General features: G+C 32.6%; 1 protein-coding gene across 14 annotated transcripts in view; it reads left to right on the forward strand.

The window, feature by feature from the left end:
- The window catches only part of EML5 (EMAP like 5), a 244,705-nt gene that overhangs the window by 186,419 nt on the left and 44,759 nt on the right, over positions 1 to 13,527 (forward strand). For 8 of the 14 annotated variants that reach the window (XM_074235552.1, XM_074235556.1, XM_074235560.1 and 5 more), the window contains 4 exons: positions 3,586 to 3,664; positions 4,430 to 4,559; positions 5,594 to 5,692; positions 12,329 to 12,349. In XM_074235552.1, the coding sequence (XP_074091653.1) occupies positions 3,586 to 3,664; positions 4,430 to 4,559; positions 5,594 to 5,692; positions 12,329 to 12,349 (329 nt within the window). Of the gene's footprint in view, positions 1 to 3,572; positions 3,665 to 4,429; positions 4,560 to 5,593; positions 5,693 to 12,328; positions 12,350 to 13,527 lie in introns of those variants that run through there. The other 6 variants (XM_074235563.1, XM_074235562.1, XM_074235561.1 and 3 more) reach the window with 4 other exon arrangements.

Genomic DNA, 13,527 nt, shown 5'->3' on the forward strand with positions numbered 1-13,527 from the left:
AAGCTGAAAGGAGAAATTTTCATGTCTCTAATTTTTAGATAAACGAAAGTTATTTTACATTTTTAGATGAAAATGGATTTCATTTTAAAATAAAATGGTATGGGGGCAGCTAGGTGGCACAGTGGATAGAGCACTGGCTCTGGACCTGAGTTCAAATTTGGTCTCAAATGTGGTAATAATTTCCTAGCTGTATAATCTTAAGCAAGTCACTTAACCCCTCTTATATATATACAGCACTCAGGCAAGATATTGTTGCCTACACTGAGAGATAAATGAATTCAATGAAATATCTTCCAACTGCATGTCATTCTGACCCCAGATTCACTGTTCTCCACAATAAGACAGTTTCACACTTTATAAATTGAATGGCAGAATTCTTATCTAAGTTTGACTGTTTTCTATGGATAGAGAATACTAAATTTGGTAGATAATACTTGATCTCTTCTAGGACTTGAACTTTAAAAGATCTCAGCAGGTAGATTCTGAACAAATGATTGGGAGGATGATCAATTAACAAAAAAAAAAAGTATTACTTTCATCCACTGGATAGCTAGGTGTAACCCTCAGTCTAGAGAGCTTTACTTCAGATAAAACAAATTCCAAAATTAAAAATAAAAAGATTGTCATTTTTTACAAACTGAAAATTGCATGATAGTCGAAAATTGGAAATGTGCTTTTTAAAATGCTTGAACTTTGAGGGGTAGCTAGGTGACACAGTAGATAGAGCACCGGTCCTGGAGTCAGGAGGACCTGAGTTCAAATCTAGTCTCAGACATTTAATAATTACTTAACTGTGTGCCCATGGGTAACTCACAACCCATTGCCTTGCAAAACAAAACAAAATTCTTGAAATTCTCATATTAACCACTGAACAATCTTTCATATTTTTGTCCATTTTGTACATGTTGTCTCTGAACATATTGCATGTGGAAATGCATGTTTATTTGATGTTGCATATGTACACATAAAATCCTTAATATATTTTTAAGATGTGCAACTTGCAAGAAATATTTTGAACATATGTTCTCATATTCATATCAACTTTTTGTGACATTTATTTAATTTGCAGCTCATAGGAGTTGCTCCAAATTAGTATATTAAATTTACTTTTCACCTATATGAAAGTTATTTGTTTTTAATTGAATTTGCTTTATGTAATTGGATTTTAGTCTTTAGAATTCTTGAATAATGATAGGAAAGAAATATTCATTTTTTCATACTATTTACATAAAATAAGCAAAAGATTTTAAAAAGTTCCTACAAAGTAACAGATTCATAAATGTAAAATGTGTCTTTTTTTAAGGAATAAGTGACTTGTATATGCTAGATTAACTGTTCCAATGGACAATTACAAATGGGATTTATAGCAAATACCAACTGTAGTTGGAAAGGTCCTGTCCCTTGTCAATTTATGCTTTTGACTGCCAGTCTCTTTGCAAAGCAATAGATTTGGAAGACTTGGTCCAGGGGAAAACTTTGAGTGTATAATCATTGCATAACCATGAATGCATAACCATTCTCCCTTAGTACCCTGGATAATATTAATTTATACTATATATCTTTTTCCTCATCCTACTGTTTTCTTCAGTGGATTTGAATGAAAATTAAACTTTCTTTAATATTTTAATACTGATATGTTATTATAATACTGTCCTCCAAGTACATTCATTGGTTCTGTATTATATGATTTATAAGTGCTCTATGACTTCCTTCTAGTATGCCATCCGTTCTTTAGGATTCAAGATAGTTCTGTCTATCACATTTTGTGCTGTTATATTATAGCCTGTATGCAATAAAATTAATATTGAATACTCAGTAAGAAGTACTCAGTACTCTTAAGATTCTTAAATAGTGGCATAAGTAGAATTAATGAACCAACACATTTAATTGATTATCAGATAATAGGCTTTTTTTTTTAGGGTTTTGCAAGGCAAATGGGGTTAAAGTGGCTTGCCCAAGGCCACACAGCTAGGTTAGGTAATTATTAAGTGTCTGAGACCAGATTTGAACTCAGGTACTCCTGACTCCAGGGCCAGTGCTCTATCCACTGCACCACCTAGCCACCCCCAATAGGCATTTTTAAAATAAGAAAGTCTTGGTTTGATCATAGTATGTTAAAATTGATTCATGAAGCAAATTGGCATTCAAGGTTGTGAAGATTAAGAAGAGAAATATTAGAAATATATTGATAATACAGGAATGGAAGAAAGAAGAGGTGAATTTATTGGTTTAATGATAGAGAGAAAAGAATTGTGAAAAAGCTCTTTGTTGTTTGCAAAGCAGGAAAATATATTTAAAGAATTTTGTTCAAATTTTGAAATGTTGGAAATTATTCATTTATTAGAAAGAAATTCCTGAGGAAAGATTATCTTATAGAGAAAAATTAAAACAGTTTAAGATTAAAAGTCTTTCCTGGTTAAAACGATTTCATTTATTTAATTTTAAAAATCAGAATCTTGGTCAAGTGAGTCTGATACTACCAACAACCTCTACTTTATAAACCCATCTCAATAGATTAATTGTGACCTGGTATTGTAATTTAGCTGCTTCTCCCAAGAGTTTGTACCTTTATTTTTCCAGCTCCTAGACATTATTCCATTATCATTCCTGACTCTGATTTGGCATCAGAGAAACAGAGAATTACATGGCAATATTTATAGCTACAACATGTATGCTCCCTCCTTCTATTCCCTATTAGTATTTACAGAAAAGCAAAAAACATTGGTTTGAACCAACAATTTCCTAACTTCTATTCCTAGTATGACTGTTAGCTAATGTGAAAATAAGCAAATCATTTGACCTACTTAGATTTGCTTCTTCATTTGTAAAATTGAGGATACTTGAATCCTGTATACCTCAGGAGAATGTTATGAGGATTAATTAGGTTTTAAAAAACTAGTGGATGTTTTAAGTCCTTAATGATTTTATGCTGAACAAATTTAGTAAGTGGTCACATTTTGAATGGTCGATTAAGAAACATTGTTAAAATCTCATATAAAATTTTTATCTTTATATATGGCTTTTTCTTACTCAACTATTTCAGAACACTAGTTTCTATAATGGCATTATAATCCAGGATATACTGAACATAATGCTATCTTCAAAGAGGTTAGTCCTTAAATAAATTCCCATTCATTTTACTTTTAGGGATAGAGAGCTCAGAATAATATACCTTGAATTATGAAAAAGTGTAGAAATCAAAAAATGCTGAAAAAAACTCTTCACAACCACATATTACTGTGGCTTGATAACACTTTTAGATTGATATTTATTATTTTATAGTTTTCAAGCCACTTTCTTCAAAATAATCCTCTGAGGTAAATAGTGCAAACATTAATATTCCTCTTACAGATGAAAAAGAGTCTCAGGTTATGATTTGCCTATAATTTCATAACTAGTGAATATCAGAACTGAAACTCATATTCAAGTCTTCTGATAGCAGTCCAATGTTTATAAAGGTTTTAATAATAAAACAGTGAGTGCAGTTTAACAGATGTCTCTTTTCAGACAATAGATTAGAAGAATTTTTTTAAAGACAGAATGGGTGACAGACGGCCTTTTCTTATTCACAGTTCTCTATTTCAGACCACCAGTTAGTAGGGCATTACCACAGCCTGAAAAACTTCAGACAAATAATGTTGGCAAAAAAAAGAGACCTATCGAGGTAAGGAAAATTCCATTCTTAGTTAATTTTAATTTTCTTCAGTATTAATTAAAACTGAGCTTTTCTTTTCAGTATCTGTGTTAACTTTTTATAATACCTTTCACTGAACAGAATCCCAAATGGGACCAAATTCTGAAGAATTTCTAGACTTCAATCTAGCATTTTTATTAGCATGAAATGATACATGCATTCCTCAGGAAAATCCAAATTAATTACTTTTGATTTGCAATTTTATAATTATTGAGTGTCTGAAATTGAGGAAATGTATTAGCTGAAATAGTTAAGTATTTTTATCAGGAGTAATTTTGACATAACTGCATAGAATACTTTGTCAATAATATTAAAATTTTTAACAGTAATTTAAAAACTTAGGACATATATCAAGAATATATTCTTTTTTTTCAATCTGATTACCAGTTTTTTAAAGAAAAAACAGAACTCTTTGGATAAGAGAATGCCTTTTATGTGTTCTGTATTATGATTTTATATTTATTAAGTGCATACAATACACTAAGTTTTGAAGAAGATCTTTGGGAAATCTAACTTGAATTGATGGGGGAAAAAATTAGGGTCAGAAGTATGCCTAGAATTAGAAAATTAGGCATCAGTCTAATTTTATGATTGTCTTGAAAACACTTTTCTTTAAAATATTACAGAACATAAAATTTAGCTTTTTGAAATAGGCTAATATCCATAGAATAAAGCTTTGGGAAAGTATATTAAAGAATTTTAAGTTTATAATAGTTTTATCCTTATTCTTGATAGGACCTGGCGTTGGAACTTGTTTTTGGCTATCGAGGCAGAGATTGCAGGAACAATGTTCACTATTTGAATGATGGCAATGATATAATTTACCACACTGCATCTGTTGGGATCTTACACAATGTGGCAACAGGTTGGGAAAATTATCCATTTTTTTAAAAAGATTAAGTTGCAAAAACACTATATTCTAGTATCAGGGAAATATATGGTAATGATAAAACTTTCAGATAGAGGAGACTGTTGGAAATAGCAGGATTTTTTTCATTATTATTTAATGTGATAATTCTCTTAGAATGACCACAATGATAATAGAAAGGGACTAAAGACACCTTTTCCCTAGTGATTTCAGTGTCAAAAAAGGAGATTTATTTAGTTGTGTATACTATAATATACTGAAACAGTACTTACCTATAACCCTGTTATGAAAGTATAAATAGTTATCTTATCCCAGACAATAATTAAAGAATATACAGGATGAGTGTAAATTTTGTAGGGCCCAATAGCCAAAAACCCAAAGAGAAAAGCATACAGTGAAGAAAATCAACGAAGCAATACATCTACTCTTATACTGTTTATGATTTATTATTTTTGACTAAAAATTATAGAAGTTAACTTCTTACAGGCCTATCTAGCATTTTTGGATTAACTTAGCTGATAATTGTAAAATACTTTTTAAACCTTAAAGTGTTGTATAAATGCTATTATCAAATAATTAAATTACCCAAACCATCATTTGAAAAGATTAAGCATATTGTTGAAATATTTATTCATATATTTCTTAGCTTTTCCACTAACATTTTTTTACTATAAAATAGAGAGAAAATTATGAAAAATTTCAGTTCATACCTGGAACCCACATATACTCTAGACAGAAGTGTCAAACTCAAAGCAGTGGGCCACATGTATCCTCCAAACTTCCCAGTGCTGCCTAAACAAGATTAAAATGTAATTAGGAAATATTTAATAGGATAAATAAAATTTAACATAAATGATGTTAATTTGTGGCTTTCTGTATCACTGTGTTACCTGCAGGGATTCATTTCTTCTTGAGTTTGACACCATTAATTTAGAATAAGCAACATTTTATTTTTTTAGTTAAATATTTTTAAATCGCATTCTTAAAATATAAGAGCAAATAGTGAAATAATATATATTTTTTGATTTCAGGCTCTCAAAGTTTTTATCAGGAACATAATGATGATATTCTGTGCCTCACTGTAAATCAGCACCCCAAATTTATCAATGTAGTGGCAACTGGCCAAGTAGGTATGTTTGTAATTTTAAAAGAAACTAACAAAACTGGAAAATATTGAGTTTATATGAGATTTCCATGAAAAAAGTTGAGATTTATGTATATTATTATCTCTGTACTGTTTTATTTTTTGCTTGTTTATTTGTTTTGTTCAAGTTATGGCTATACCTCTAAAAAAAGTTTTGGAGGAAAATGCCAACCATTGTCATGAATTTGTATCCTGGACTCTGCTGCTGCAGCTTTGTCATCTAGACAGTTCATTTATTCATTTCAAACTTTGGGTTTCTTCAAGTTTTACTAAAGTCAGATTACAGTTTAAACCACTTAGATGTCTCTCAGCATGTATGAATTTGAGAGGAGAGATTTATATATATTACCAAGGTCACCAAGAAAACTCAGTCAACATAAAAACCATAATACAAGCAAAAACAAAAACAGCAATATAGCCATGAGCATCATCAAATTTTTCTTAACCTGCTAAACCACTTCAAAGTTCATTTAATCAGCACATTTTATCCTGAGTCCCAGGTGTTCAAGGTAGTTGTCTAGGACATATTCCCTTGGACTTTACAAAATAAATCTTATCCTTGGGCAGTTCTGAAGGGGACTTCCCATATAAGATCTGCTTCTCTCCTCTTGGTTCCAAGTTATTCACAGAGATTCCTAAGTAATTCTAAAATCTACTAGTAACAAGAGTCACTACAATTTTGTACAACTTCCTAAATTTGCTTTTGCAACAAGTAGTTCATGCATTGAAAACTAACTCAAATCTTATGGAACTCAGTCTATGAATAACAGAACTAAAAGAACAGCAAATTAGGAACCCATCATTCACCTGAAATTTCAGAGAATTTCAGTTTTTACATATATCACTTATTCTTTCTATCTTTACACAAACTCTAAATCTGATATGGATAATTTTATTCACATCCTGAAAGAAGACTTCTCATCTGTTATCACTCATATACTTCAAAATGGGGGGGGAACAAAATTCAATTCTTTATAATTATTAATGAAATTTTATTTTGAGAACTTATCACTAAAACATACTGAAAGGCTTTATTTCCCATTAGGAACATTTAAAAGCCACTACTCTTAAATTTAAAAAACATTTTTTACATCTTTGCCTTAACCTCTGCACATACTATATATGTTTTATATACATATGTTAGCCTCATTTCATATTTAAAGGAATTTGGTACTTTAAAGACCTAATCTTTTACATGAATATAATTTATTAGCAAAAGAATGACACGCCTAAGAACTCATTTAACTAGTTGCAATAGAATATAGTTGACCACAAATAAAGATTAAAAATATTAAGATCTTTTGATTTAATATTAATCTATTAATAGATTTAGTATTACAATAACTAAAACTTCAACTGTTCAACTGCTATGAAAGGTAAAAGGACATGTTCTACCATTCTTAAGGTTGTTGTGATTAATAAATCAAGATATATGAAAAGTGTATAACATAAATGTAGAGTACTTGTATTATTATAAGCAGTGTCAACATATGAGTCAGATTCATGCTACACAACATTTCACCTAAGCTATTGTATTGCAACAGCTGTTTCTGCCATAATTAGTGGAGGTTTCCAAGTAAACACTTTATTATTACCTAGTAGTGATATATTCCAGTCAATTTTTGTAATTTAATACCATTTCTTAGTTCAATTAATTAAGAAGATATTAAAGGAAAATAGAAAGTTTGAGATTCAATAATACAATTAAATATTTGTCTTAGAATTGTAGAATACTTAATTTCTTAGTTGAGCCACCCCCCCCCAAAAGTGACTTGCCAAAAATTAAATTGAGAATGACAGAAACTGAGACTAGCATCTAAGTCTTATGAGTTCTGGGCAAATGTTTTTCCACTATTACATGTTTTTTTTATGGATACTGAATATCCTAGAAAAAAATGAGAATAACATACCTATTTATTTGACTACTTTAAGCCTTTTATTTTGTTATTTTCTCCATCTTTTTCCTTAATTTATTTTGAATACACAGTCTATGTAGAAGCACTCCCCTGAATGTTAGTACATTGAATGCAGACTCCTGTGATTAAAATTCAGTTGCTTAAACAGATATTTCTGAGCAACAAAGAACTTGAGATCTGCAGCTTTAAAATCAAGTGGAAGAATTTGAGAAGAACAAAAATGAAAAGAGAGTGGAAGGGAAGGAGGAAGGAAGGAGAGAGACAGACAGACAGACAATTGAATTAGAATAGGTATTGAAAATGGCAGCAATAGGTTGCCTAGAACAAGTCTTTTTTATTGGTGAAGTATTGTTTATAATCCCTTTCTTCTTATTGTTTATTGTCTTATTTGGTTCTTTTATTATTTTGAACCTCTTGTTTCAGTTCATATGTCTTTCTTAGGCTCTATACAAGAAAGAAAAAATACTGTTAAGAAGCAAAATGATCAGTTTGATCAGATTAACTATTTGAGGACAGATGTGACTTTTCATTTTCACTTCAGGGAATTCTTAGGATAAGATTACCTCCAACAATACAGAGCAGTTTGTAATTTATATTCTTTAAGAGTTACTATGAGAGGGGCAGAGCCAAGATGGTGGCATGAAGGTAGCAGTTCCCAGGAACACCTTCCCCCCAAAACTCCAAAAGCCATCAAATCATCACTCTAGCCAAAATTTAGAGGGGCACAACCCACAGAAAGACTGAGTGATACATTTTCCCAGTCCAAGATAACTTACAAGTTCTGCAGGAAAGGTTTGATTAACCAGGACTGTTGACTTGGAAAAAGCCCTTATCGCAGCATAGCCCCAGAACATCTTGAAATGACAGGGAGAGAATTCTGCAACACCAGAATGAGTGTGGAGTGAGGGAGAACCAGCCACAGAACCTGCAGCATGAACCTCCAGAGCACGGGTCACAGATGGTAACGGGGTCAGGGGAGACTGCAGAAATTTATCTGCTCTCCCTCGGGGTAGCACTCTGCTATTTGCCCACACTCAGGTCCAGGTCATAATTTAGACTTCCATAATAAGATAGCCAAGCAGGACCCCTCCTTACAGCTCCAGGGCAGAGGGGAGTGCTGTAGTCATCTACATATCAAAGCACAGGCAAGAGAGCATAAGACCTTGGAGGAATAAAAGTCCCAGTGGGGTGAACCCCCCAAAAGAACCCCAAAGTCATGGAAGTGCTGTAAATTAGCCTTGGGCTGAGGAAATGAGTAAACAACAGAAAAAGAAGAATATTACCATAGAGAATTACTTTAGTCCCATGGAAGATAAAACACATACTCAGATGACAACAAAATCAAAGCTTCTGTATCCAAAGCCTCCAAGAGAAATAGAAAATGGGCTCAGACTATGGATGAGGTCAAAAAATACTTTGAAAAGCAGTTAAGGGGGATGGAGGAAAAATTGGGAGGAGAAATAAGAGCGATGCAGAAAAATGATGAAAACTAAATCAACAGCTTGGTGAAAGAAATACAAAAAATTATTGAAGAAAATGATACATTAAAAAACCAGTGTAAGGCTAATGGAAAACGCAACACAAAAGGCAAATGAGGAGAAAGATGCCTTAAAAAGTAGAATTGGCCAGCTGGAAGAGATAAAAAAAAAGCTCTCTGAAGAAAAATAACTCCTTCAAATGCAGAATGGAACTAAAGGAAGCTGATGACTTTGCAAGAAATCAGGAATAAAACTCCACCAAAAAAAAGCCAAAAATTAGAAGAAAATGTGAACTATCCTGTTGGAAAAACAACCAACCTTAAAAACAGATCGAGAAGAAATAATTTATAAATTATTAGGATACCTGAAAGGCATGACCAGGAAAAGAGCCTAGACTTCATTTTTCAAGAAATAATACAGCAAAATTGCCCTGAGTTCTAGAAGCAGAGGGTAAAATAGAAATTGAGGAATTCACCAGTCACCTCCTGAAAGAAATCCCAAATGAAAAGCTTCCAGGAATATTATAGCCAAAATCTAAAATGCCCAAATCAAAGAGAAAATTATTTAAGCTGACAAAAACAAACAATTCAACTACCTAGGCTCCGTAGTCAGGAATACACGGGATCTGGCAGCATCTATATTAAGGGTTCATAGGATTGGAATATGATATTCCAGAATATGATATTCCAAAAGATCTTGATTTTCAACTGAGCATCTACCCAGCAAAACTGAACATCCTCTTTCAGGGGAAAAGATGGACTTTCAGTGAAACAGGGGACTTTCAAACTTCCCTATTGAAACAACAAGAGCACAACAGAAATTTTGATCTCCAAGTACAGGACTCTGGTGAACCATAGAGGGGTTGGAAGAGAAGGATTAACTATGCGGAACTTGATTATTTTGAACTATTTGTATTCCTACATATGGGAAGAAGATATTGATAACTCATGAACTTTCTCATTTATAAGAGCTGTTAGAATGAGCATATGTAGACAGGACACAGGAAGGATCAGAATATAATAGTATAAGAGGCGGCTAGGTGGCGCAGTGGATAAAGCACCAGCCCTGGAGTCAGGAGTACCTGGGTTCAAATTTGGTCTCAGACACTTAATAATTACCTAGCTGTGTGTCCTTAGGCAATCCACTTAACCCCATTTGCCATGCAAAAACCTAAAAAAATAAAAAAGAATATAATGGTATAGTATAGTAAAAAGATGGAGTCAATGGGTGATAAAGTATTGGGAGGAAGAGAAAGGAGATGAAGAAGAAGATGCTAAGAAATTTCACATAAGAGTCAAGAAAAAGCTTTTTCAATGGAGTGGAAAGGGTGAGGCAAGGGGCAGTGAGTGAGCCTTCATTCTCATCAGAAATGGCTCAGAGAGAAAATAACATACACACTTAATAGGGTATAGAAATCTATCTTAGCCTAGAGAAAAGTGAGAAGAAAGGGATGGGATAAGGAGGAATGGGGGTGGGAAGGGGGGAATGAGTGACAGAAGAGAGGGAAGATTGAGGGAAAGTGTACCCAGATGCAGCACACTTTTGGATAGGGCCAGGATGAAAGGAGAGAGAGAATAGAATGAATGAGTGTGGGGAGGAATAGAGTGGAGGGAAATAAAACCAGTAATAGCAACTGTTAAAAAAATATTGAACCAACTTCTCTGGTAGACTTATGATAAAGAAAGCAACTCACCCCAGAGACAGAGCCATTGAAATCTGAACACAGACTGAAGTACATTCTCTCTCTCTCTCTCTCTCTCTCTCTCTCTCTCTCTCTCTCTCTTTCTTTCTCACTCTCTCACTCTCACTATTCTTGAGGTTTCTCATCTATTGGGGGATGGTTATGTTTACTCATAACAAAATTATTGTAATAATAATAATAAATTAAAGTTCACTTGCAAAAAAAAAAGAGTTACTATGAGCACTGATAGATAGAATTTGCAACTTTCCATGAGTCAAATAGTCCATATATTTCAGAGACAGGACATGAACCCAGATTTTAGATTGAGACTAGTTCTCTATTCCTCATGCCACACTTTGTCTCTCTCAGTCAGCCTTATTTGTGATTATTGATTGTGAATTGTTTCATTAACCATTTAACCATACCAGTTTCATTAACCATTAACCAAACCAGCTGGCTTTAAGAATATTTATGGGGGAGGCTAGGTGGCGCAGTGGATAGAGCACTGGCCTTGGATTCAGGAGTACCTGAGTTCAAATCTGGCCTCAGACACTTAATAATTACCTAGCTGTGTGGCCTTGGGCAAGCCACTTAACCCCATTGCCCTGCAAAAAAAAACCACTAAAAAAAAGTATTTATGAAGAACTGAAATAATTGTATTGTGTTTGGTGGCACTGATTATGACTTTTAGAGCTAGACCTATCTGATAGATGTGGAATCCTTTGTTTCCCTTAAGTCTTTTGATTGTTTGCATTAAAGTTAGATTGACCAGGTAGAAACTTACCCTTAAACTAAGGATCTAAATTCATTTTTATATATGTTTATTCTGACCAGAAAAGGATTTTAGTGCTCATCAAGAAAAACAAAATTGTCCGTATGCAAAAATATAACACTATGCTAAGTGCTCCTTCTATATACTTACAGTACTCCCTCTGGAGTATTCCTGCAATCTCTACTTTCGTGGTATACCTAATTTCTCACCTGGACTATTCTTTTTTGGTTTCTCTGCCTTTTCTCTTCCCTGTCCTGCATATAGCTGCCAGAGTGTATTTTTTAAAAGTTTGAGTCTGAACAATATCACTCCACTACTCATTAAATTCTAGTGGTTTTCTATTCCACTATAAGACAAATATTATTTCACCTTTATTTCATCCCTTTTAAATTACTGTATGTTATAGTAGGCATAATCATAATAGTACAAATACATAGTTTATAAATATATAAATCTTGGCACTGTGTGCTCAAAAACTTTCTAATGATTATATACTCAAAAAAGTTACAAGTTTACTACTATAAATATATGAAATATTTTATGGCTTTTTTGTGATAACCAAAGGAAAATTATTTCTCAGATGTAGCTTATCTAATTTATCTTGGGCTATGATACAGTAAAATTATTAATTAGTTTTATTTTTAAAGCAGTACTACCAATATTGATGAATTATAAAATGATCTAAAAGCTAGTGATAATAAATCATAGTTTTTGAAATTTTTATCATTTGTATTATTTATGCTCTAATGATTTTTCTGCTGCTTTTCCATTACAGGAGACTCAGCAGACATGTCAGGTAAGGGAAATTAAATTAAAAATTTTTTCAGATTAACATAAGTTATTAAGTAGCAATAGTCCAAAAATTATATAAAGTAATAATTCAGTAAGCTCTTATTAAATAAGTACTATGTACTAAGCACTATAATAGGTTAACAAGGATATCAAGGCAAAAAAGAAAAGAGTCTGCTCTTAAGAAGCTAACATTCTACTGGGCCAAAGTAACATTTATAGAATAAATAAATACAAAGTATATACAAAGTAAACTCAAAGTAACTATGGGAGGAAATATTAACTTGTGTGAGTCATGAAAGGCCTCCTTTAGGCCCTTAAAAAAAGGAATCAAAAAACAGTTGAAGAAAGAGAGCATTCCAGCCTAGAAAGATATAGCCTAGGCAGAGGGCACAAGAGTGGAAAATGGAGTGGAATGGAATGCCTTGGGAATTAAGCAAGTAGACCAGTTAGTGCAGATAACCTGTGAGAAGTAATCTGAAAACATTCTAGAGAGTTTGGAGTAGATTGTGAAGGGCTTTAAATGTCAGTTTGTATTTTATCTTTGAGACAATAGGGTGTCCTTGAAACTTTTTAAGTTTCAGTGTGACATGGTCAGAACAATAATTCATTAATGTCAGTCTGGCAGATGTTGCAGGATCTGATAGCAGAGACTAGAATTAAGTAATGAGTTTAAGAGGCTATTACAATAGCTCAGGTAAATGGTGATGAGTAAGGAGCACTGATCATAGTTTTTACACAGATTATTAGACAAGCATTTCTCAAATTAATTTGTCCACAGAACACTTTTAGGTTTGAAATATACCAGCAGAGTTTATAAAATGCAAGTTGCAAAGAATCTGAGAGTAAAAAAATATCATTAGGGAAAAGAATAAATGAAGTGAAGCCTACTTTTTTACTGAATAATTGATGGATGTGAATATAAATTTGTGTAGAGTAACAGGAGATTTGAACATATTTCAAGAGTTGTTCATATTATTGATATATCACTTTTTTAAAGTTCTATTATTAATCTGAGACTACAAGATCTTGGTACCAAATAGAAATGAATACTTTCCCTTGCTCTAAAGCATATTTAAAACTTAGAAAGGACATAGTTTTTTTCTCTAATAGATAAATGATCAAAGTATAGGGAGGGTACAGAGCAGTTGATAACTATATTTGAAAAACTCCTCCAGATCACTA

The sequence above is a fragment of the Macrotis lagotis genome, chromosome 4 (genome assembly GCF_037893015.1).
Source record: "Macrotis lagotis isolate mMagLag1 chromosome 4, bilby.v1.9.chrom.fasta, whole genome shotgun sequence".
NCBI lineage: Eukaryota > Metazoa > Chordata > Mammalia > Peramelemorphia > Peramelidae > Macrotis > Macrotis lagotis.